We start from the raw sequence: 26,705 nt of genomic DNA on the forward strand, positions 1-26,705 counted from the left end.
TGACTTCCATGTGTGTGCTCTCTAATGAAAAGCCTCAAAACATATATGTAAGTTACTGATTGATCTCTGCTATTCTATCTCTTAATGTTGAATGCTGTCTGATTTTTGTAATGAAATCTAATAATTTTTACAGTTGTACATTAATTTACCACTGTATTTCCTAAGGAATTTTGTTTTTCTCTTCTTGGGGAATAGGGTCTTAATACCAATGTTAAAAAAAATAAATTAGGTTCAACTAGATTTCAAAATGAGGCATCTAAATAGCACACACTTCTGATGTTTATGTATTTAACTGCAAGCTTTGCTTGTGAAACACGAATGGATTTCAGTACTTAATGCATAAAATTCACCCCTTGTGAAAACTTGAAGAGGACTAAACCCATTTTAAAATCATGTTCATCTTCAGAATAAATGTTAATAACATAACAGCTAGCTTTCTTATTGCAATCACTTAAGCATGCTCATATAGAAAAGAGAAGAATTTGTAAGCAAAGGAAAGAATGACCTTACCAGCATGCAAGTACGCCAGATCAGGATTTTCAATGTCTGGGTGTAGTTCTTTCAAGTGGTTACGAAACTCCACAGGAATATTAGTTCCATAGTCACATTTAGGACAGTTGTACATTTTCACTCCTTCATGCTTTCCTGTATGTAAGATGTGTTTACGGATATTTTCAGCACAGTTAGACCTAAAAAATGATGAAAAAACGAAATGTTATATGTCAATTTATTCCCTATTAGTTGTCCAAATAAAACCTAGTGGTATAACAGAAAATGAGTAGTCATTACTCATTTTTCACAATCTGCCCAATTTTTGCATCCTCTTATGTTTTGCATAAATGTCCTTTGCATAAGGCCTCCCAAAGCTGTTTCAGGTTAACTAAGAAATACATCTGAACCAGAAGCATTTAAAAGTGAACAATTTTTTACATTTGCAAAAGTCTTACGATTTTTTTTTCTTGATAGTAGTCAGTGATGGACGGAAACTAAGCAAAAGTATTTAACTTAGCAAAACTGAAATGCACAGATGCCTATAACACTCCCAGAGGAGCTCACATGAACCTTTCCTACACAGTTGTTAGATTCCATAGGAATGTGTGCTGTGAATGATTTTTGTAAGGATATTCCACCAACTCTCATCTCACCTTATGAACTGTTCCTAGAAAAGAGAATTGAGTTGTTCAACTTCATACCCTTTTGAAAATACACATGGATTCTGATTTATATCCTAAACAAAGCTTTTGTAGAAGCAGTGTAGTTTTCATGCAGAAAAGTCATAATACATATACAATTAGTTTGATGGATTTCAAAGAAAAGTTTTAAATTCTGTTAGGAAAAAAAGTGAATAGAAAAAGATATCACATTTCTTTTATCCACAGATATCCATGATATGACAGTAAGTTCTCATTTCCAGTCTTTAAAATTTTGCAGTTTCATTCCAAAATTATTTTGCATTAGAATTTCCTACTTTTTCAAAGTCTGTGATGAAGCCCATATAAAATATACTGGTTTTACATTTATTTCAATCAGAAATAACCATTATATTTATTCTTGAATCACATTAACAGCCTGTGTACAATCTTTTTTACTTTCTTAGTACTGTATCCTATTAATATTGTCAAACTAAGAACAGTAATCCAGTTTAACTGAAAAAAGTACACTCAAGTGAACTATATAAATACATAATAATTCACAAATATTCAAAGAAGACAACAGTAGTATTTTGAGTAACTGTTTACCTGTTACCGTTAGAAATACCACAGTAACAGGCACCTAAAAAAAGGACCCCCAAAATAAACTGGAAGTAGCAGCTTGAAGTTCTGTTGGAGTGCTTGTCTCTCCCTTGGAGATGGTCATAGTAAAGCTGATATCTGCCTTACGGTGCTGCCAAAGCTCACCCTCTGTCATGTCCATCTGCTATATACTAGTATAATGATCAGACTCTTGAGAATGTCAGAGAAGACACTTATGTTCACTGAAAAATATGGGAAATATCGGTCCTCAGCATCTTTCAGGATTCAGCCCTAAAAAAATTACAGTACTCATAAATGTTATTAAAATGAAACATGTGTTTTATTTTTTTAAAAAAACGGATAGCGTACACTGCAATGAAAGCAGGAGACAATCTGGTAACCTTCTATCATGGGTTACACTTTAAAAGGCAGTAGATTAAAGCAGAACATACAAATCTGAAATAAAATATCTGTGTCCTTTTAGCTCAGCCCTCATACTATGTAAAGGAAAGATATAAAACTTTTTACTTTGAAATATTTCTGTGAAATATATAAAGGATCTGTGGAAACCTATGTAAGAGTTGTGAAGAAAACCCAGCCTGTTCAAGTCATAAAAGGCCCATTCTGTCTCTTTTGATTTGTGAATTTGCTCCAACCACTTTAAATGGAGCAATCCCAAAGTCATGCAGTCATCAGTAAAAATCTGTGACTAAACACACCAACATACCGATATATTCATGGAAAATAAAAATGTTAAAAACCATATTTTTTTCATGTGATGAGACCAGAAAGGCTTAATCAGAAATGAGGAATATGAGATCACAAGGCATTACAAATGGCCTCACATATTAGGTTGCAATGCAGCAATTGCAATCATAAAGTAAACCATGAAGGTAACAACTGGCAAACCCAAGCACTGTTGAAGTCAAGTAGTACCTTTAAATATGACATGACAAAAATGTACTGCATAGAAAATGTTTTTGTTAATTATTTAGTGTGCTTTGAATGTCTATTCTATTAGGAGTCTTCTTCTGAGTACTGTACAGGTATGGTATTATATATCTGATGCAAAAAATGCTCACCGAAACTGTGCATACTTACATCACTTCATCTCATATGAGTAAACATAGGGGTCTGCAATTTTAAACCACACTGTTTTTTCATTAAAGCTATGTTATGGTAAGCATCTACAATATTAGTGTTGCAATAGTGATGATAGTTAAGCATTTGACAGGCTTTGTGTTATAAAATTTATTTCCAGGAGATTGTAAACTTTGAGATAAAGATTCTCTTTGTTCTGAAATTTCTCAACTTAGAGCCCAGCCCAAAAGAAACTGAGCAAAATCTGGTTTTTGAGTTCCACTCTGAATTACAGCCACAAACAAATAAATGCAGCTTTTGAAAGGCTAGCCTGTGTTCCAGTAAGGCTATATCAGAGGTTTCTAAGTTAAATTACTATTACCATTTCTTAATGTGAGCATGCTTTCATCCTTATGATCCACTTTCCATTTTGAAAATCAAATGTATATATTTCTGGCAATTTTTCTATGCTCTGCAATAACAGGAAGACTTCATTAGTCTAAAGCTATAGTCTATGGGTTCATATTCAGTGCTGATGCAGAGAAACACAACAGAAATTTTGTTTTTATTGCATGTCTTCCAGTGGGTCTTCTTCTTAGATGTAAAGAAAGGTTTGAGACTCTATGCAAATCCCACAACAGTTCTATGAAAGGGAAGTAGAAGGCCTGTTTCAGTGTTTTCAGTGTCCTGTCAGTGCTATACATGGTGAAAGAGGAGATGGAACATGTTACTAAGACATGTTGCAAATGAACAGGAAATGTGAGGAGCTGAAAAGCTCCGTCCATACTTTCCGTGCAACAAGCCTGTACAACCTCCTCCATCAAAGACCGATATATTGGGACTTTCCACTGTACACATCCAGGAGAGCCCCCACATTTCTGTAAATGACAATGATGTGAAGTAATAGAGATGGATGGCAAGCTTCTCCTCAGAAATGCAGCTGCTGCTTAAGGCAAAAGTAAAATCTGTTTTGGTTGAAGATAAAAAAGGGCTTTTATCTCTAATGTTCATCTCACAGTGATGTGTTCACATTGCTGTTCTAACTCCACATCTCATGTTGCCATTAGAAGTCCATTCCTACTAACCAGTTACCTGTCTGTCTTTTGCTGCTCTCAATAGATTAAAGGTTGCTGCATATCATAAACTGGAAATGACTTTTCAATTGTAAAACTGTACTTTAATCATTGAAAGGTTGAGGTTGGAAGGGATCTCTGGAGGTCATCTGGTCCAACACTCAAGCAGGGCCACCCAAGGTCAGTTGCCCTGGACCATTTTCAGGCAGCTTCTGATTATCTCCAATTATGGAGACTCCCCAGCCTCCCTGGGCAACCTGAGCCAGTGCTTAATCGCTCTCACGGTGAAAAAGTGTTTCCTGATGTCCAGAGAAAACCTCCTTTGTTTCAATTTGTTCCCATTGCCTCTTGTCCTGTCAGTAGGCACCACTGAAATAGAGCCTGGCTCCGCCTTTTTTACACCCTCCCTTCAGGTATTTGTGTACGTTGATGACATCCCCCCTGAGTCTCTTCTCCAGGATGAACAGTCCCAGCTCTCTCAGTCTCTTCTTACTTGAGAGAGATGCTCCAGTGCCTTCATCATCTCAGTGTCCCCTTTGCTGGACTTTCTTAAATATGTCCATGTCTCTTTTGTACTAGGGAGACTAGAACTGGTCATAGTGCTCCCAGTGTAGCCTCACCAGTCCTGAGCAGAGGAGAAGGATCACCTCCCTTGACCTACTGCCGCAATCCTCCTAATGCAGCCCTGGATACAGTTAGCTTGCTTTGCCGCAAGGGCATGTTGGCGGTCCATGCTCAACTTGGTGTCTACCAGGAACCCAGGTCCATTTTTGCAGAGCTGCTTTCTAGTTGGGTGGCTCACAGCAAATATTGGTGCCTGGGGTTGTTCCTCCTCATGTGCAGGACTTGGCACTTCATCTTGTTGAATTATATGATGTTCCTGTTAGCCTATTCCTCTAGCCCACTGAGGTCCCTCTGGAAGCCAGTACAACCCTCTCTGGTGTATCAGCCATCCCTTCCAGTTTTGTGTCATCTGCAAACTCGCTGAGGGTGAACTCTGCCCCATCACCCAGATCATTAATGAAGATGTTGCAAAGGACTGGACCCAATACTGACCCCTGGGGCCACTGATCACCACCCTCTGGGCCCAGCTGTTCAACATGAACAATGTATCCAAAAAAAGATTTAAGTTAATTTTGATGTCACTGTCACTTCGTAAGCAAATCTCAGAAAACTGATAACCACCTAGATAGAAACAGGATACCACAGCAAAGAAAGCTGGGTAGGTATTACAACAGTGAGTAACACTCAGCTTTCAACAGACATCTCCAGTGGCACCGTACCACGAGGCTCAAAGTTTCTCCACAAAGGGACCTAAAGCAAACTTTCCTATTCCAAGGATGAGAACCAAACAGTTTATTCAAGCTTTCAGTGGTGACTGTGCTTGCACTGGCATCATTCATAGAGTGATAAGGAAGCCCAATGCCACATGCTCTTGTCTGCTTCTTTGCAGCACTGATCCTCTTTGCTGTGAGAGTGGAATAAAGTGGAATGTTAAGAGTAGCATAAAATGCCTGACATTTTATCAGCGTGAGAAGCTGTTGCCTTTGTTGTCTTCCCCCTCCCATTGCCTCTCTCCTATCCTTTTATATATATATCTTTATATATCTATCAGTTTTGTTACCAAAAAAATAGGGCATTGTGCTAAGAGCAAGAAACAGTGTGCCTGGTCTACAAAACAGTGGGAAAATACACTTTCCGAGTGCACAGGGCAAAAGTTATCGTAACTGCCTTCTTCCTAAACCAGAAAATACTATTGTTCCTCTAGCCCCTAAAAGAAGTATGTCTGCCCCTATGAAGACATTTTCTCAGTTGCACTGGCAATCTATAATGTGACACTGACCAGGTTCTTCAGCAAAAGAAGGCCTACAATATTGAAAACAGCAGCACTGTTTGGGGTTCTGGGATGGCAAAGCACAGGTATGCACTTTGCAGAAGGCAGAGATGGGAATTCAAGGTTGGCAGCAGGGAAACACAAGTGGAACAATGAGCCTTGGAGCAAATTTGTGCCAGGTGGGGAATTGTCAGCCTGAAGGTCCCCACAGTAAGTGCTGTTTGTGGTCATTACTTCCCCATCATCTCTCTCCCACCTTTCAGGGCTCAGCCAGGCAGCCTCACCAGCAAGCAGTACAAGCTGCATGAGGGAAGGGAGTTGGGCATCCCTTCCCCATGAAGAGGGGCTCAGCCCCAGCCTCACGGCTGGACGCAGGGGGCTGTGCTCTGCCCTCCTCCCAGCCAGCAATGCTGCTTTAAGCAGCCCACGTAAACCCCCAAATTCAGTAGCTAACTGCAGGGCTATGGCTGCCCAGTGACAGAGCTGTTTGCTGTCCTCATCTCTTACGTGGAATTTTGCATAAAAATTGTGAAGTAAGAGAAATTAACAAAATATCTTCTGTTAATCCTAAATTTGCCCATGCAGAATAGGAATGCTACTGTATTTTTCTAGGGGTTTTGTACATGAGAAGACATTAGCATTGTATTCAACAGCTAAATGAAATATAGCAGGAAGCAACCTATTTTTATTAAGATGTTTTACTAATAAGGATCTGAAATTAGAACACTCTTCCATTATGCAGTGCCTGACATTTTCAGAAAGTTGCTTACTGCAAGACATGAAAATGGAAGGTTTCAGAGGTGCAAATGAGGCAAAATGTTAATTATCTAGCCCACCAAGTTTTAAGAATTTTAGCACCTTGTAGGGCTCTTATTTGCACAAAATAAACCTTTTTCAAAAGGTTTTCTCCAGGATATTAGGTACAAACACCTTCTTTCTGCAGAGAAATGCATATGACCTAAAGGACTTATGGCAGCTCCATGGATATCACTATTTACAACATAAAAACAAACACGGTGATACAGCCAACTGATTGAAAACATTTCTATTTTCCCCCTGTTCTTCAGTATGAATCAAGTACACTCTCATATGGAGAGCACTCTGAAGGTCTTCTGCACTGTTTATACCTCACTATGCAACCTTCAAGAAGTACACAGAAAGTGCAGTATTTTGATTGAAAAATAGTAAAGTCCCCAGATACTTTCTTCCAGAAATAAAAGCAGTTATGATGAAAAAAAACTTCTCATGAAAGCAACATGTATCATCACAGATTCTTAACCTCAGTTATTCACCAAAAATTTGGAGGTGTTTCTTTCACAGAAAATGCCATCTTAACTTGGAAAGCTATCTTCAAATCAAAACCGAAATAATGTAATTACACTAGAAAAGGAGAGCCATAGATTTTTAGACATGCAAAGTCATATGGAACATTTAGCTGGACCTCAGGGATAGCGCATTTCATAAAAAGTTTGCCCAGTGATTCCTTCCTCAAACCCTAACTCTTTTTGGTACCAAAACATGATTTTCAGAGACACACCGAAATCTGATAGAAAGCAACAGGAATGTATTGAAATCATAAGCAAATTACTCTATATTTGATCACTCTCACTTTTACAAACTGTCCTATTTCTTATACTCCTGTATCCAGCTAACAGAGTGCTACATTTCAACACATCTTGTTCAGCTGAAGAATCCTCTGCTACCTGGACCTCTAGTGGATGAACTAGAGACACCCAGTTCCTTTCATCTTACTTTGGGAAACCATCAGATTCTTCCTAAATGCTTTTCAATGGTAAAAAGTGTTTTAAGCTTTGAATACTAGAGCACATTTCAGTGCTGCACACATGGATGCCACAACATTCCCTGTGCTCAGCGTTTTCCAGTTCCAGACAGGAGTTCTCGGAGCTCCTGGACACTCCTCAAAGGACCAAGAGCTTCTGTTCACTCATTTAAATGCAGGGACCTTTCAGGGTTTTTTTCAGCATTACTGCTTCCCAAAATACAACCCTTCTAGTCTGCCTTTATTTCTTACTTGCATTAAACTGTATGAAAACTAGCATTCAGTAAAGTGATGGTAAACAACCTAACGGGCAATGTTTTCTTGACAGGAAAGAAACAAATACCTCAATCTGTGGTAATTACATTATACAAACAGGCTTATTCAATCAAAATGTTCACAATGACAGTCACTCTGCCCAACTTCTACTAAGCAAAAACCCAGACAAACAAACCAGCCAAAAATTCTTCCCGGCATACTCAAGAATTATCTACATTTCTGTTTTTAAAATAAAACAAACTGATTGCCAGTTTACGCAAACTAGCTACAACATTATACACAATCTGCATATACCACTGACATTCAGTTCAAATCACAATTTAAAAAATTAAAGTATTGGCTTACCTCCTCAGTGCTACAGGTCAACAGAGTATTGAACAAGAAATAATAAAAAAATATCAAAACATCATAGCAAAAATACATTCTGAAGAATATTGAAACTAACAAAAACCTGTAATTATACATTAATACCCATATATATATACATATATATATATATATATATATATATATGAGAATGGTGGTACTTTTTCTCAGTCATCTTATTACTGGCATACACCTGGGTCACTTTTCCTTGTTCTTTTCCTTTAAAACCAAAAAATCTAGCTTTATTTAGGTTTTAAATGACTGGGGAAACAATCACATGAATACAAGTGCTAGCACTCCACAACCAACCTCAATTATCAAGTGACTCATGATACTATTGCCAGAATTAGCAGCACATTGCTCCATGGGAACTCAGAGGGTCAGCTCCAACGTACCCAGTGCCAGCTCAGTTCTGCCTGTGTCACTGCTGGAAAACATCTCCCTATGCTGTTCATAAAGACCTCTGGTGGACAGTGGCAACAAACTCCTGGGGGACAGCAATGTCTTTACTACTGGAGCTGTTTCTGCAGTGAACATTTGCCCACAGCTGATGCTTTTCAACCATACCAAAATAAGCTGACTGAAATACACATTCGCAGTATCATAAAATGCATGCCTGACAATCTGGTGAGCGCGTGTATTGCCGTGTTATACATGTACTGCTGTGTACTGCATGCATTGCCAATCATAAAATATGAAGTAGCCATAAAAGAGAGTACACTACATTTACATGTTTTGAAGAGATTTTATGTTACAGTCAGTTTCACAAAGAAAATAATAAAAATGTATTTGGGATTTATTCTGACAGTATTATAGTAACACCCAGGGATAATAATCGTAATGTTTTCTGTTTTTCTACATTTATAGCTTTGCATTTTTTTCTGTAATGATCTATTTGTTATGACATACAGTATGTGTGACAGATGTCCTACGCTGGCTGCTAAAAAGTAGCAGAGCCCTGTAGGAAAGCAGCAAAAACTTGTGTGTCAGCACTGAAAATGATGGAAGATTGATAATTACCGATTGTGTCTCAGCTCCATTCAGCAGACTGGCATGTCCAAATTATAATCTGGCCACAGATCTTCTGTTATATTTACAATGTATTGGAATAAAAATTCCCAATTTCAAATAATTGATCATTACAAACGTGTGATACAAGGAGTTGATAGTCAAAATGCATGCTTCTAAAGGCAAAATCAGGGTAATTAGAGATTCTGAAGGGAAATAAGAAGTGATGTACTCTAGTCTTGTTCACCTCTGAGGAATCTGTAAAGATGGTTAGGCTATACAGTGCTGCACAGTGAATAACCACTAAAGTATAAAACCAGGTCTGGCATCTAGATTTATTAATGAATTTTTCAGTCAGATTATCTTCCTGAAAAAAAGTTTAGTTCACAACACACTTCACAACAGAAAGAAAACCTGATTTTTTTCAGAAAAAAAAAAAAAAGAAATCTCTGCTTCCAAAGAAATAATGGCTTCTTGCTTTAAATGCATCAATTAATTCTGCTTTCTAAAGGAAAAGAAAGAAAGAGGAACCTTTTAGACAGAACCCTGCAAATTATGTCCAAGCTACTAGTCTTGGGAGGAGCAGGTGGAAAGGCAGGGAGATGTGCCTCGGGTTTCGACCTGTACTGTGGTCCCCACCGGCCCAGAGGTGCCGTGCAGAGCTGGGCTGCTCAGCTTCTGAGTCTGCCCAAGCAGCTCTTTGGGAGAGTGCCTCAGCTTCTCCTTCTACTAACTGGAAAAGAAAAAAAAAAAGGCAAAAGCAAAAAAAAGCAATTTTTCACAGGACTGATCTGCTACTGAAAACTCTTCATAACATTTGCTAGAACTCTGGCTTCTGCCTCGCTGCAGGCAGAGTGGGCTCTGTAATGGCCTGGCTCAAGGGCCCTCTGGATTCACCTGCCTGCAGCATGAGGGATGCAGAGGTCTGCTGTGCACAGTGCACTGCTGCATCGTGTCAGCCAAGGTTTAAGTGGCAGAAATAGCAGGTGGAGTTCATCTATTTCACAGTAACTGAGAATAATCACTCCATTGTTCATGGGCTTCCTCCCCCCGCCTTTCCTTTCTTGTTGGAGCAGATGGCATAAAAGAGAAGTTGGTCTGAGAAACAGCATCTCTGCAGTGGTGTAAGGATGAAGACCGGGCTTTAAGTATCATAGGCCCTGATTTAGCAAGGTACTTACGTACTTGTGCAGCTTAAGTACAAGCAGCCCCATTGACTTCAAAAGAATGACTCACAAGCTTAAATTTATGTACATGATCAAATACCTTGCTGAAATGAGGCCATGGAAAACATTCATTTTTTAAAAAAGCTAGGATGAATTTAATTGAAGACACACATTTCCTTTCAACATCAATTTTTTCCCTATTGTACTTCTTTTAATGACCACATAAAGTAACCGAACAATTCTGTAGAATCTGTTTGTATATCCTCAGGAACCCATAAAGTATTTTCACAAATATAAAAGTGCAGATGGAGCCTAAGAAAGGGTGTGGAATCTATAAGCTGCACAAGATAAAACTAGACTCCTAATGTTGCCAGAGTCAGAAATGATAGCAACAGACCCTAAAGGCTGCCTGTCAATCTCAGATGCAGATGGTACTTCTTCCAACTGGCCTTTGTGTCAGTTCCTTCAGCCATTTTAGTGACAACACAGGTCCCTAGAGGGCAGATCCTGTTGCTTTGCAGCCTGGATTCATACCCAGGGCACTGTGGTCTGTACGATCTCTGCTCAAAGTAGTTTTTTTTTTAATGCTAATACACTGCTTCTTCTTGCCCTATCCCAGCCCCAACCCCTCATGCAAAAAAAGAGATGGGCATTTTTTTCCCATTTCAAATGTTCCAATTTATCAATGTAATAAGCATTAATTGTCTGAAAGATTCACTTTTGTTATGCATGCCAAATGTATATATAAAATCCCTGCTAATAAAATTTGCAGATGACACTGTAATTGGTAGCATGATTAATAATCATGACACTGCAGTCATACAGAGCAGTTTCACAAGCTAGGCCCATTCAATCAAGACACATACACATACAACTACACGTTAGGTCTCCCACCTTTGCACAACGCAGGCAAGTAACTTACAGAATGCGAGAACACTATGAAAAGCTGTGACATTGAAAATGACTTAGGGATTAGTGGACTAGCAGTTTAATGTGAGCTTCCAATACGATGCTATAAGCAGAAAGGTCCCATGTCACCTTTAGATGTATAAGCAAGGAAGTAGCAAGCAAATGAAAGGATGTCATGTTATTTTCATGACACTGGAGAAACTAATTCTAGAATATCTACTTCCCCTATTACTGCCTACATTTTAAAAAGGAAACAAACAGCCACAAAAGGATTGTAAATAGAAATACAAGTTAAGGGGAAAGAAACTCCAAAACACTTAAAGAAAAACTCTGTTTTGCTTACTACACTTGAGCTTGGGGCATGAGTAATTTAACAGAGAATAAATGTGTGATTAAGGGACACCTTAACTTAGAGAAAACTTGTAATAAAACCAAAACCAATGACTACAAGTTACAGTCAAATTCAAATGAGAAATAAAGCACAGTTTCTTCAACACTTAGAGCAATTAACCTTTCACTCAAGGGGAGTGGGTTCTCCAACTTTGGACGTTTTCAGATCAAATGTGAATGTCTTTCCAGACAATAAAATTTAGTCAAATGCAAGAGGCTCAATAAAGAGCAAACCGGAAAAAAACTGCAGTTTGTTTTATGCAGAAGGTCAGACTAGCTGAGCTTAAGGCTCTTCCTGGGCTCTAAGTCTAGAAGAAGTACAGTTTAAGCCTGAAAAATGTCATTGTGAGGTCAGACACTTATTGTGTTTCCATGATGTCATGGAAATTTGTTCAGTCTGCAAATTAAAATATATTCTTCCTGGCTGTCAATACTGTAAAATCATCTTAGGTTCTGAAAGTCAAATTTGGTTCTTTAGTTGGAGGTATGATTGATTATCTGATCTAAAATCTGCCTTGAAAGTATATATTGGAGAAACATCTTTCTCTTCAGATTATGTCCTCATAATGCCATTGTCTGCACAAATATAAGTAAATGCAGCATTTGGCTCTGTACTTTGAGCTTACTTCAGAGTCATCATTCACCCCAGGAGAACTGGTTTTAAGAGTAGGGAGCAAGCAAAACTTAATTTTTGTTCCTACAAGAGTACATTTCCCTACAAGGACGCCCTGCTGCTCAGTAAGAAATGGCAGTTTTCATGTAGCTAGATTTTCACAGTAAACCTACACATCAAGTTCAATGTGCTGTGCACTTCACCAAGAAATACTGAAATGGAATACTGTTGAATGGAAGTACTGAATTATGTATTTGATTTATCTAGCATACCTAGTGCATTTATACAGAATAAAATGTATAACACAGTTTCTAGCACGTCTACTTTAGACTTAGATTAGTCCCAGATAAGCTGTCTTGTAAAAGTATTAACTTAAAATTGGACCACCCAGAACAGATAAATTATTACTGTTCTTTCAACTATACACAATTATGTCTAAATATTAGACACAGTATTTTAACTAGATGAGAAATCAGGGCAACACTGCAAATCTACTGGTTGAGAAGAACAGGAACTGCCTGAGTGGTATTGCTTTAAAAAGCTGATCTAGTACCCAGGAAGAAAAAAAAATTAACACCAGGGAAAAGCCTTCTGAATGCCAATGAAATTCTGTCATTTTGAGGAATTTTATAGACCAATGCCAAATAAATTAGCCTATGACCATGTATGCAAATGTTCTGTCTTAAAAAAAAACAAAAACAAAAACCAAACAACATAAAAATAAACCCCATCATATTACATGAAAATAAACTTCTTTCATTTAGTATACATGGTGTTACGGATCTGCCTTTTTTCCCCACACAGGGTTAACATGAAAAGAAGGAAAAACGGTAAAATATGAAACTTGTTCTTTGGCTTCATCTTTCACATTCCTGTATCATACTACAGTAGAAACTAATGAACTTGCTCATCTTCGAAAACCCTTTTGCATGCTTCTTCCTTCACCCTTAACTCTGATCCTTGCAGATCTCCCCTTATGTGTGTGCCAATTTTACTGATATAATATGTGCACTTTTATTAGTTGTGTTCTGATGATTTCTACTGAGAGATACTTAAAGCTTATACAAGTCAAAAACTATTTTATCACTTCTGAGGAAAACTAATAGGGCAGAGTCACTGAATGATAAGAGAGAGAGACCACTGAATTTATTTAATAATCCATGTCCATTTCACAAAAATGGCCTGTGTAATCCTTTTAAAAATAATAACCTGTTCATTTCAGACCTTGCACAATGCTTCTCTTTGTCCCTTGTAAGTCTCTCAAATGTCTTATTTTAAAGGAATATATAGTACTCCCGGAAGACATTTTCCCATTTCTATTCTCTTCAACTCCTGTGAGCCCTTGTTCTGTGTGATAAGGCAATCTCCTTCGGGATCTGAGCTGTGTAGTTTCGCACCACGAGTGACAAGGACTCGACTTGAATAACTGCTGTGCGCAGGTTGTAATTATGTCAGCTGGAGTGTTGAACAAGGGGACTGATTAATGTGAGCCCCAGCCCAGGCACAGTCCCTATCAAAACCTTCGTGCAGGCCAGCAGTGGGGATGGGTTAAAGCAGAAAGACAAAACATGCTGTATCGTCCATGATAGATGAATTGCTCCAACAGTCTTCAGGCAGATGTTCCAGGACAGTATAATATACAATTACTCTGCCTTATCACCTTCCCAGGGACAATAAAGCTTCCTCCTTCTATAGCTCATGTGAGTGAAGGCAAAATTAGTTTTACTTTTACAACACTGACTCACTTATCATGTTGCCTTGATTGTGCTTTTACAGCTAAAGAAAACATATATTCCACTCTTAAACTAAAAAAAAACCCCACCAAAAAAAACCCTGCACTCCTCACCTTTTATATAAAACCAAACGGTTCTTGTGAATCTATTTTGCATCACAGTAATATAGTTCTTAAAGGGCTAATTCAGTACATTATTCAAGGAAACACAACTAACTTTAGAACAACTGGACCTATTCATACGTTTAATGTTATATGTATGTATACAAAGGTACATTACTGAATCAAGTTAGAATGCATAGATAATAAAAAACACATACGTTTTGTACAAAAGATGTCTATGTGAATAACATGCCCTTAGTGACTATTTTAACTAAGCACTCATTCTAAAAATACCACAGTACTCTTGTAAAACAATTCTTTGAGGTCATTAAACCACATACCTCTTTAAAGGCCACAAGAGTTTACAGTATAACTATTATAAATAATACAAGTATTTTCCTAAAAGTAAACATAAATTAAGTAAATAATAGAAATTTAGGAAGAAAACTATATATATATGTATATATGTATTTGTCTTTTTGTTATCAGATGCATAAAGAATTTGTTTTGATTCTGCAATGGAAGTAGTCTGTATGTTCCAGGGCTATTTCCAAGAGTTTACAGAACAGCAGCTTACTAACATGAAGTGAATAGCACGAGAAGAATATAGCTCATAATATCCTGATATCGTTTTTTTCTAAATATTATAGATCAAGAAGCTGTGCTTTAAAGAAAAGACTCTAAATAGTTCCACTTGCATTCCAAGATGCATTGCTTCCAGTACTACCTTTTCTTCTGTAACGACATGATCTCAAAAAGCAAAACAAAGCAAAGAATGCACACAGAAAAGCATTTAGAGACACACATATTTGAAAGTCGGGTTTAAAACCGACACCAGACTAAAACAGCCAAGGCTGATCCTGACAACACTTAACACTACACATGTATTTGAAAAATTCTATTTATATGTATTTAGTTCTCGTGAAAGGTATTGGATTACTAGTTCTAGAAATGAGAGATGAGATTTTCTAAGGAAACTATGGGAATTAGGCACTGACACTGCACTTCAGTTTAATGCAGGCTCCCAGCTGTTCAGCTTCTCTGAGGTCTTTGTCATTAAACAGTATCACAGTCTTGGCAACAGTAAAGTTTTACCATAAGGGTACAGGCCTTCCTATACTCCTACGGTGAAATGCAATCCTATGTTTGTGATGCAGAAACTGGCTCCAATAAAGCTGGTATGTTCCCACTGCACAGTGTATTGACTTTATAGGATAGCACAACAGAATGACGTTACGTCACTCACTGCATGGCCAAACAAACAGAAAAATCATCTTGAACTCCGAAAAATGACAATCTAATCATTGAAAAGGATACGATAATCAGAAAATAGGCAAGAGTAGTGATAGGTTTGGGAGGCAGGGCATCAATAAAACTGGGTAGAAATAAGCTTCTGTCTCATTTAGGTGCACTGTTGGGCATGACAGTACTAAAAGGAAACTTGGCCTCTCCTCCATAACCATTCAAATTCCCAATAAAACTAGCGAAGATAAGAAAAAACTAATGGAGGTCTCATGATCTGCTTAAATTCGGTGTCTATTTTTTCTAAAGAGGGTGTAGGTAGCCAATATGAAACATCAAAAGCTCTCATCTGCTCAGGAAAAGGAAACACTGGTGTCCCTAACTTTCTAGAAATTAAGGCACTATTCTAGGAAGTAGATCTTCTGATTTTGGGCTTCCCTTATCTTGAGGAAGGCTGAATCCTGTTCTCCCATGTCCCAGGAAAGTGTATTTAGCTACACATACCCTTTCTTCTTGAAACTCTTCCAACGGAAGAGTTGCCAGGAGCCAAAACCAGATCTAATCCCTGTTTTCAGAATTGTTTTTCTGTTTTCAGTTCTGTTTTCAGTTATGTTCCCCATATAACTTTGCTACAAAATCTAAACAAACAAGCTCCCAACCCCCTATTCTGTGTCCTCATCTGAGAATCCTAAACAATAACTAGAATCAGGTTGTGGACAGCACTGCCATTATTAATTAATAATTAATATTCAGACCTCTAACAAATACATAAGAACACAGGAATAGGAACCTGTTAACCTAAAAGGTATACCAACAGTCTTGAGGCAGAGACACCCATCTCCCCAGGACAGACATTTCTGAGCATGCCTTATGATTTCACTTAGGTTGTGCAAGAAATTGCAAACTCAGTAGAGAGGGAACTGAAAAACAGAAACTCCTAAAGGAGTAGCTGCTTTTGGATTTAGATGGGGTTTGTCATGATTTACGGGATTGGGATCCTCTCTGCAAAGCTGAATGCAAACTTGAAGGTACGTGATGCCACAATCTATTGGCCTAGTTTAACTTTTTTACTGTTTAGGATAGAAAGTCTTGTGGAAGGTGTTGCCTACTTCCTGGTTTTCCATTTCTCTCTTAAGAAGCAAGTACTTCATGACAGGCAGGGAATTGTCACTTCACTGAGGACACGGAGGTGACCTGATGAACATCAGTGGGGCCAGGACTTTATCCACTGCCTTAATTTTTCTTTTATAGTATTGACCCCATGACAATACACACCATCCAGCCAGTGAGTGCTGACTCCCAATCGAGCTATGGAGTAGAGATGTTTAGATGAAGAGGGGCTTAGTTATAACCCTTTCTGTTACAGTACTCCTGCCATGCTACTAGTGAACTGAAACTAAAAATGGGCACTTCAGAGCAGGAAAAGAAAATAAAGATTCTCTTGATATTACGTTGTACTCTTCTGAGGGAAGAGAGATCCAAACATAAAGAAGGAAGCCAAGTACAGATGCAGGTGGACAAGAACTCAGCTAGAACAAACAAAAGCTATATTTGCCTTTCAGAATACACTTTTGCAACCTAGAGCACTAACAGAGCTAGCGTCACCCAAAAGTCTACACTCATCTCTCACCTCTTGCACCACCACCAGGCAACACACAGCAGTTCCCAAAACCTGCACTCACTGGCTGAAGCTGATTACCTGACTTGATGTTGTTGCATTTATTTAAATAGAATGGATAGCAGCCACTTGCTCTGCCCTTGCAAGGGCTCAGATTTAAGTCTTCCCTTTATGGTCTGACACAGACTTGAACAAATCTGGTACATATTCCTTTGTCTTTGAAATCTTTCTTCTACTTGAAAGTATTTTTATTGCTCCTCAAAATGCCTACATTTTAGCATACAAAAATCAATCAGCTAAATACCGTATAAGATGACTGTGCTATAATTTATTAGTGCTGATCAAAATCTAAAAGGCTGAGTAATTAAAATTCAAATTAAAATGTGATGAAAGTCACATTTAGTCACCTAAATGAAGAGGCTGAATTCTAAATAGGTACAGAGCCACTGGACCCCATGTGAGATGAGAATTTGTGGATGCTCAACATCATAAAATCAGGTAAAAAGAACTTAGCATTTGTTCAAACTTTGATTCTTTTCCTCATGTAAATACATCTATCTAGACCTATGCATTATGTCACAGTTCATCAGTAAATGACCTAAAGAAAACAAAAGAATGCCAAAGAAAGCACTTCTGATTTTTTTTCTCTCCTCATCCACCTCTTTCAGGAAAGATGTCGGAACTTAAATTATCTCAGCAACTACAATGGGGTGTCAGTTTTGACTGAAACTGGCCAACAGCTTAAAAAGTTATTAAAGAAACTGACAGAAGATGGATGGATGGGCTGGTGCAAGTCTCAGAATAAGTTAGGGACATCAGGCTAAAAATCAATCCTCGTCAACTGATTTATAAAAATAGCCTTTTTGAACTAAAGACACATCTCTTTCCTGAAAAGAAAACAAATTACTAATTTTTATATATATATATTAAAATACCTGTAGCAGATATCTCCAAAATTTGCTAATGGAAAAGGCTCTCTGTATTTTACCAAGAGCTTGTTAACAAAAAGATGCGTGAAAAATCATCAGAACTTAAGAATTCATTTTGATACTCATAATACCTTCTACAACTTCAAAATTATTTTAAGTATAGATTGCCCTGTAGACTCTGCATGCAAAATTTCAACAGAATGTTTTGAGGAAGCTCAGTATGGGAAGATGTTCCACATGGGATTTCTAGCAGAACAAATTACATCCTTGACTAGAGTTTTTAGAGAGAATCCATAAGTATCTTGAACAGGGGATTGAAGGAGACTGCACTGAAGTTACAAATATAAAGTTGTAAATACTATATAGTTTAAGGGGTACCAGTAATATGACAACAGACTAGTAGGGTGATGTTCAGGCAGTTCATAATGTCACTAGAACCACTTGATGTATTTATAGGATTATAACACAAATAATTTTACAGTATAATGAACTGCAGAGTTTCTAGTTGTGTGTTTTTTAAATAATAACCGCTAAAAATATGAAAAGATAGCAATACTGAAGAACATCAGAAGTGTTACTTTAAAGTATTATTTAAAAATATGCATATATGCATTTATAGACCTATATTCTAGGAAACATGGTGAACTGGGCAATTTGCCTAAGTGGAAGTTAAAACGAATACTGGAGGTCAGCTGGCCTGAGGTCCACAGCAACCTGCAGCTGTGCTACCAATCCTGGGAGCACCAGGGAGATCTGGGCAGTCTTTGAGAGTCAAAAGTCACTTCACAACCTCCTCTTTATTTCAGGAAGAAAAATCAGTTTGCTCTCAGGCTATGAAGAGCAGCAGCTATTTCCTATCCCTCTCAACTCCCATTACCTCCCTATTTCAGTTTATTTACAGGAGGTGGGGAAATATTGAGGCATGTCTCCACTCCAATCCCCCCCACTCACAGGGGTGGAAGAGAGGAGAATAGCGTTACACCAGCTTGTTTCCTCCAGCACACTAATCCTCAGTATGTATAATCTGTGAGGGGAAGATGAGGAGTGCTGTACAGACCTTACCTTTTCTCTGAGGATGTAAAATGAAAAGTAATAGCTCTCACCCAAGGCATACAAGAATGCAGAACAACCTTTTTCATATACATTTTGGATTCTGCTTTTTTCCCTTAATTATTTTTCCATTACTAAAAGAACACATCTAAAAATAATTAAAGCACAAAATTCAGGTATATGTAGTATGCAATAGGTTAAAGACAAAAGTGAAACAAGCCAACCTAATATAATAAACAAATTGGATGAATGCTACTACCACCACTCTTGCGTTTTTACTAGACAGAAAGGAAACTGGAAACTCAAATGTTAACTGACCACCACCTGGCATGTGCAAATATTTTTGAGATTTTTCTTAAGTGGTATAAAAACCTCCCACAAAACCAAGAATAATAACACCAGAGCATGACTCCATCACTTGCAACAGCAAAACTGAGGGCTTTATATGCCATCTTTTATAAAACAAGACCCTAAGAAATCTCAGCAATATCTACACCTGCTAATTCAGACCTAAACAGGCCTAGCAAAACCACAATGACCATCCCAATCAGGGACAAAATAGTTCTAACAAGCAACTTAATAAGTTACTTGGACAATAGGCTCCTCTTCAGACTGCCTCTTTGTAAGTACAGCCTCAAGTGAAATACATCCCTGATCCATGACTTATGAGAAGAGTATCATACAACAGAGTCTGCAAAATGCTGTTAGGGAAGGCAAACTAAATATAGTATACATATAAATATATATAAATAATAAATATATATATATTTAGTCTACTAAATGGCTTGTCCTCCCTACACCACATTTTCTTACAGGGAACACACTGCCTTCTCCCAGCAGCTCAGGAACGAGAAAAGACTACTGGTGGTATGGAGTGCATGCAAACCTTGAGGCAAGCTCTCCAGGTCCTGCCAAGGCCTTTACTAGCCAAACCTAAGCAGCAGCTTTGAACCCATAGGTTGTGAAGCAACATCCCAGAAACTCTGGGCTCCCAAATCTCTGATGCCTCTGTCTCCAAAGCAGATTGTCTAAAGAGCTGAAGATCTCAGAGGTGGGCTTTTGGCCCATAGGGGTTCTCCACCACACTGGGGAAAGGGTGGCCAAGAGCACAGCCTCCCAAACCCCAGACGTCACTCTGCCCCAGAGCTTCAATCCCACCATATCGTATTGTTGCCACTGGAAAACACCCTCCAGTCACACTGCAAAGGTGCAGGTCTGGTGCATGGAGCCCATGACTTCCACTTTTGAGGCAGGGAGCCTTGTGGTGGAGGCAGAGGCTTTAGTGCCTGTGTTCCCAAAGTGCCCCAGTGTACAGCTCTGAGAAATTTGTGCAGAAGCTGTCACAGGGACAAGGGCAACTCTGCTGGAATGAGCAAGTGATTTTATTTAGCTTCAATAAATCTGAAAATTCTAATAAAGCCATATTTATTTGGAAAACTGCTGAACAATTTTAATGCACTAGAAGTATCTAAGTAGCAAGTTTTTCTCAAGCAGAAAAGCTCAGGTTTTATCTCTTCTCTCCTTCCTTTACTTTCTATTCAAAATTTTTTTCTTTCTCTCATCAGCCGTTAAAGGCAAATAAAAAAAATCTTTCCCTTTCCCCTCCTTTGCACTAGGCTACACCTCTTTCTGGAACCACTTCTGAACTGAATTTGTCTTCTGTCACTTCCCAACATTTCACGCTGTTTTGTATGTCATGTATGAAGAAGGAAGAGGGAAGGTTGTCATAAAGACAGCATTAACACAGAAGCTTCTTTACACGATAGTATTCATATTGCCTAGAGAATAAACCACATGTAACACAACAGGCTACTGTCTATAAACTTCATCTTGAAGGCCTGTAATACTCCCAAAATATTTTCAGAGTGCTAGCTATCAGCCAGATAATTATCTGATAGTTAGCAATAATAATAATAATAATAATAATAATAATAATAATAATAATAATAATAATAATAATAATAATAATAATAATAATAATAATAATTCCTTGTAGATTTGACCACCCCCAAAGACAGCTTTGGCCCTTTTATGACTGGATTGGGGATTAAGGAATAGCAAAAAGAAACTAACATGTTTATTTTTTTATTCTGTTTTAACAGGCAAAGGCAAAGAAAACATATATAGTCACTTTAGCCTTTTTTTAAACTACTTTTTACCTAAAAGGGTCATATCAATTAAGTTATGATGCCAATGACTATTTTTAGATCAAATTATTCTAAAAAATGAAAGTTTATTTGTAGACATAAAAATTCTTCACTGTACAGTTTTATCAGAAGCACTGTAAGAACAGGAAATTACAAGTCTTTTTTGTTACTAAAAGCTATATTAAGACCATAGCCTTGACATTCATCTTGACATTAGTACTAAAATTTTATTTACTATCAAAATACAAACTACTTAAGATTATTTTAGTTTGAAATATATGCCGGTGTTCCAAATTTATAAACATTAATTACCTATATATTAAATATGAAATATATTTATTATAACATATTTATGCTCCTTAAGAATGAGGAATAGATAAGACAGTGATGATTGCATGTGATAGGGAGAAAGAAGTGTGAGGACAGGCAGAAGATAAAATGTGGTAATTAGTTACATTAATCCGTTCACTGCATGAAGTGGTCTTATTCTTATTTCCTAAACACCAATGCTTCAGGTTTTGAGTTAAGTGTGATGAACTCTGGTTCAAAAAAGGGAGCATCAGTACAGCAGGAGAGAGGCTGAATAAGAAGAAAAGTTTAGGGACAAAGCTCAGATTGAACAGCAAGGGGGAGACAGTAACTACTGAAAGAAATCAGGAAACTGAGAATGTTTTTGCAGAATTTAAATCAAAGTGTGAACAAACTGATAGAGCACTGAGCTAGCATCACAGAGGGAAGCTGTCAGAAGTTAAAACTATATAGGAATTTTTACATTGATGTCAAAATGGCTGCATGGCTCAGTAACATTAAACTCAGTGGTCACCCCTGTGTAATTTAGCATGGCATTTAGGCTTAAAAGTTGTTCTTCAAAGGACTCAATCTAAAATAATGTTAGAATAGTATTATCAATACTTGCAATTGCATCACTGGTTGAAAGATACTTGGGGAGATCCTTAAAGTCCCAAGTTCAGACAGAGTGTTAGCATGAGAATCACAGATTCACTGAATTAAAAAGACAATTTTAAATTCCTCTTCTTTAGAGTGACCAGAGGAAGAAACATTGGGAAACAGGAATAAATCAAAAAGAAAACAAAACAAAAAAAAAACCAAACAGACAAAAAAAAAAACCACACAAAACAAACCACAGAAGAAGCTTGAGTTACCAATGCCCATGGAATTATTGATGGATTTCCATACTGTAAAGAGTAAGTATTATTAAAATAAATAAAAAATCCATATTACCCTTCCAACAAGTAGAGTGCATTTACTGTATGCTATAAATTAAAAATACAGAAAGCAAAGGACTTCACAAAGTGACTATATTATTGCATGCTGTGCAAAAGACTCTTAACAAGGCAATTTCGTTGTGGACCATAACCATCAAGTCTACATACACCAATATATTTGTCTGTGTAGGTACCTATATGTGTTTTTATAAGAAACAATCATGTTTGCTAATAAGCATATATTCTCTAAGCAGTCCATGCAGTGATATTGGCATCTGGCAGGGAGAACATGGAGAGCTGCGAGAGAGGGAGTTTAAGTACTTTTATACGCTACCGCCAAAATGATTCTCCAAAATTGCAGACAGGATCTCTCAGTTAGTGCAGACAGCATACACAACTCCCAGAGAGGACCATATCATTATTTGCATGCTCTCTGGCTCTACAAGTTTCTGAATGTTAGGAACCACATATGAAGTCAAGTATCTTGGTTAACGTGATAGCTGATCTGCATTTTGCACTATCACATGCATATTTTTATTCTGAGTTTACCATGTGAACTATTTGCTATAACTTAGGTGAATATAAAAAGTTTTATTAAGCAACAGAAACATCATAAAGGAGTAATACTAACTATTGTTTTGTATGCCATGTATTCACTAGAATAAAGTGGTTTTGCGGCTGTATCTGAATTTTATTTCAGATTATTTTTCTTTTATAGACTTAAATGCTACAGCATACTTTTATTTCAGATTAGTAGAAATATTACCAAATATTTTATCTGAAAGTTTATTAAAAAATAGGGACCGAATAATATTCTGAGAAGTTTGCATCTGGGAACCGTGCCTATGCTCTGACAGAATGCCTCTCTAAACTTCTATTTTTATTTGTTTATAAGTCTGCTAGCACAAGGCACTGGATATACTCAACTCCTGCTGCTGATCACAATAGAATCTTAAGTGTTTCCTGAAGGCCCAGTTTGCTCTATTACATGCCTGCATTATTTGCTTTAGCAATTTCTTATTAGTACAAAGTATATGTGCTTATTTTGCCTAATTCTGCCTTTGTGATACATATAAAAAAGTGTTTTTCCATAGTGCAGTGGTGGTTGCCACTCGGAGTCCTCATCAGCCTAATGTTCCATGCAGTTGTATAACGTAGTTATTTCCTATACATGCATATTAAATTTCACTGGTTACAAAGAGCATATTAATGTTAACGTTTTAATGATAAATACACTGTTTCATCATTTTATGTAGAAGTTGCCTCAACAGCCTTTCAGTTTGGCTATGAATAAGTACATATTGTTACCTCAGCACTTAAAGCAGTCCCTAGTTATCCTTGCTATAACTAGGGAATACTGCACAGCTGATGTAATCGTACCAAGACAACTAAAGGTTATTAAATTCACCAAAATAAACAGAGAAAAAACACTTACTTCGCACATTCTTATGACTTAGGTGCAAATCCTGGAGTGTATTATAAACTGGTCTTTACAACCTATGAACAGATACTATAAGTCAGAGGGAAATAGGAACTCCCTAGGGATGCTGTCCAAAAAAAGAAAAGTAGCCCCTGTGGAGTCACTCCCCCTAAGTCATGCTGCTGCTGCTGCTGAAAATATGCAATGAATCCTTCCACAGTTGGAATTTCAGATGCCATAATCCCTTACAGAATGTTGTCTAATTATTTTATTATGCATAATAAATGTAAAATATTTATTTTAGTTTACATAATTATATTAAAAATGTATGCTATTTATTCTCAGTCTTGTAAGACATCCTTCACAAGTCATATACTTTATAGAAAGGTGTATTTACAGAATTAATGCTGTTTTGCTGGCATGGCTGTTTGTTTTATACAGCTTCTAAACCCTCTTAATCTATGGCTGCAGAACATAAGCAAACCCCTGGATCTTGCCACCCATTCCCTCCTTCCCCTCACCACCATGGGTATTCTATGCAAAAGGAACCAGAATTCCAGAGACATGACAGTCATTTTCTTTAACTACAGCACAGGGATGGCACAAAGTACATTAATATTATACCTGTCCCACATTCTTAACGTTGTAGCAATACTGTTTCTCTGTCACAAAACTATGCTAGTGTTCCTCCTGAGTCCTGAACACCAACAAATTTGACTATGGGAGAGAAGCAGGGCTCTGCCTTTTGCCTCCCCCACAGCAAAACAATGCAATCCAGACTCGTTTTGTACTGAAACATCCCCCTCACACATACACACCATGAACATAAATTATTACTTGCCTCAGAAGCTGTGATACTTACATGGGAAGTCAGTACCAATGGGAGTTCAATTTAAAGCCTAACATATGACTAAAATTGAGATTCCTAATTTGTTAGACATGTGCAGAAAACCAGTTCAGTTTTTGAAAATGCCGTATACCTGCATCTGTCATTGACATCACCAGATTTATCAGGGTTTAGCACTTGACATCAGGTTAAATCCAGACGCCTAAGAAGTCTGGCCACAGACTATACAACTGACAGATTTAGAAATCAGTTGAAGCTCACAGGTGGTATTCAGTTTCAGGAGGCTCTTCACAACTTACTATGCCCACTACCCAATGCAAACAGTATTGCTGTCAGTATAACTCTAGCATTGTGTAATCTGAAAAGTTCAGCCACGTAACACATCTTTTTTAAACGACTAAGAAATATAAAATAAGCATTGCATATGTAATGGTGGTGTAGGGTCCTATGAGACCAATTCTGTATTATAAAATTAAGTTGAACATTAATTAGGGGTGAATGAGTATTTTTATATGACAAAGCACGCTGACTTAGGGATGGAGAGACATGCTGTGTGATTTGAAAAAGTAAATGCAAAGGAAAACTGTGCCTGTTCTTATCAAAAGAGGGCAAACCTAAATTCAAAACACAAATGTAAAAAATATAAACAAAGCACTTAAGAAGCAAATTTTTAAACTTATGAATATTTATATTATATTTTTCTCCCTTCAAAAGGAATTAGATTCTAAAAACTAGACTGAAAATATAATTTCAAATTATAATAGTTACTAGAAGTTGCATACTGCTATACAGAATAAGAGATGTTCATTTCTTTGTTATCAATATACAAAAGATCTAGACAAAAATAAATATCAACCCGTCACAGTATAAAAAGTAGAGATGGAAGGTAAAATTTTTGCAAGGCTATTTAAGTACAACCATAAACAGATTATAAAAGCAACATGGTAAAATAAAACGAGCAAAATCTCCCATTTTCTTTTTGGGAATATGCATACTATTGAGAATATATAATTTGAAAGCTAAAAATGCTAGGTTATAGTTCTCTTCAGAAAACCACATTCATTCATGTCCTTTCCTAGTTAAGAAAAGAATTTCTCATGCTGTGGGTTATATAAGGAATATATTCATTTTTCTGTTCCATGCAGCCAAAAATCAATCTTTTTCCCATAGTATCTTACAGCCTATTTAACTTCAGTTTTTTGCTGCTAAGCAAAAAAACAACCCAAACAACCAAAACAAAGCAAAATGAAAATTGCTCTAGATGACTCTCCAGTCACAGGTGATCCAGATTTTCATAACAGTCCCTAAATTCAGAGTAGTTTCTTGTAACAGTCTTTCTTTCTGTACTCGTAGCCAGGGTTAGCTAGCCTTTCATTCACTAGATTGGCAGGAGTTTTTGCAGGATGACTGTTCACAATTTCCTCCCAAAGAACTGAAAAGCTTGAAATCATTAATCTCTAAGAACCCTCTGAGCACTGATGAGCTGAACAGGAATAATTAAAATGCCTTGTATTTAGACACTCTTTTAATTCAAGTGTCTCAAATTACTTTACAGAATAGAGAGATCACTTCACCTATCAGTGAAAGGAGACTTTATGGTAACACCAACAATACTCTACTCCATATCCGTACACAAAATGAGGAATATTGACCTCGCTGAAACTCCAAGGGTCATTAAAGAGTCTGCAGTTGCCAAGCAACACTAAACAGCAACATCTGAAATAGTCTGGATGAATTTACAGGGCCAGGGCTGAGCTGAGGGAAGCACAGTGAGAACTCAACTACTTAGACATGGGGGTGAATTTTACCACTAGGTCAGCAGATTTTAAAATCTTGATTTTACGTTTTCTGTAGGCAACACTCACAAGAGTACATACCGTCTGCTGAACTGATGTAAAGGACATTATTTACAGAATTACTAATACCTTTCCATGAAAAGAGATAGTACTGGGTGAGTTGACAGAGAGGCACATGTGATTCCCTTAAAATTATATTTTTCAAACAAAAAAAGGGAGAGAAAAAAATTGAGAGAGGTGGATTGAGAGAAAAAAAATATACTTGCCAGCAAGGCTGGCTAATATCCCAGGATTTTGGAAACTGGCACACACAAGCAGGACTGCTGAACTAATAAATACAGCAGCCCCTCTCCTGGCTCCTCTGCAGT

At 37.4% G+C, this 26,705-nt stretch overlaps 1 protein-coding gene across 2 annotated transcripts in view; it reads right to left on the bottom strand.

Annotated features, from left to right (window-relative positions):
* Window positions 1–26,705, bottom strand: part of ZNF407 (zinc finger protein 407) — a 348,274-nt gene that overhangs the window by 98,797 nt on the left and 222,772 nt on the right. For both annotated transcript variants that reach the window (XM_026842626.1, XM_026842625.1), the window contains exon 8: window positions 511–689. In XM_026842626.1, coding sequence (XP_026698427.1) covers window positions 511–689 — 179 coding nt within the window. The remainder of the gene's footprint in view (window positions 1–510; window positions 690–26,705) is intronic.

The sequence above is a fragment of the Athene cunicularia genome (assembly GCF_003259725.1).
Source record: "Athene cunicularia isolate RWA chromosome 2 unlocalized genomic scaffold, athCun1 chr2_part1, whole genome shotgun sequence".
NCBI classification, from domain to species: Eukaryota; Metazoa; Chordata; class Aves; order Strigiformes; family Strigidae; genus Athene; species Athene cunicularia.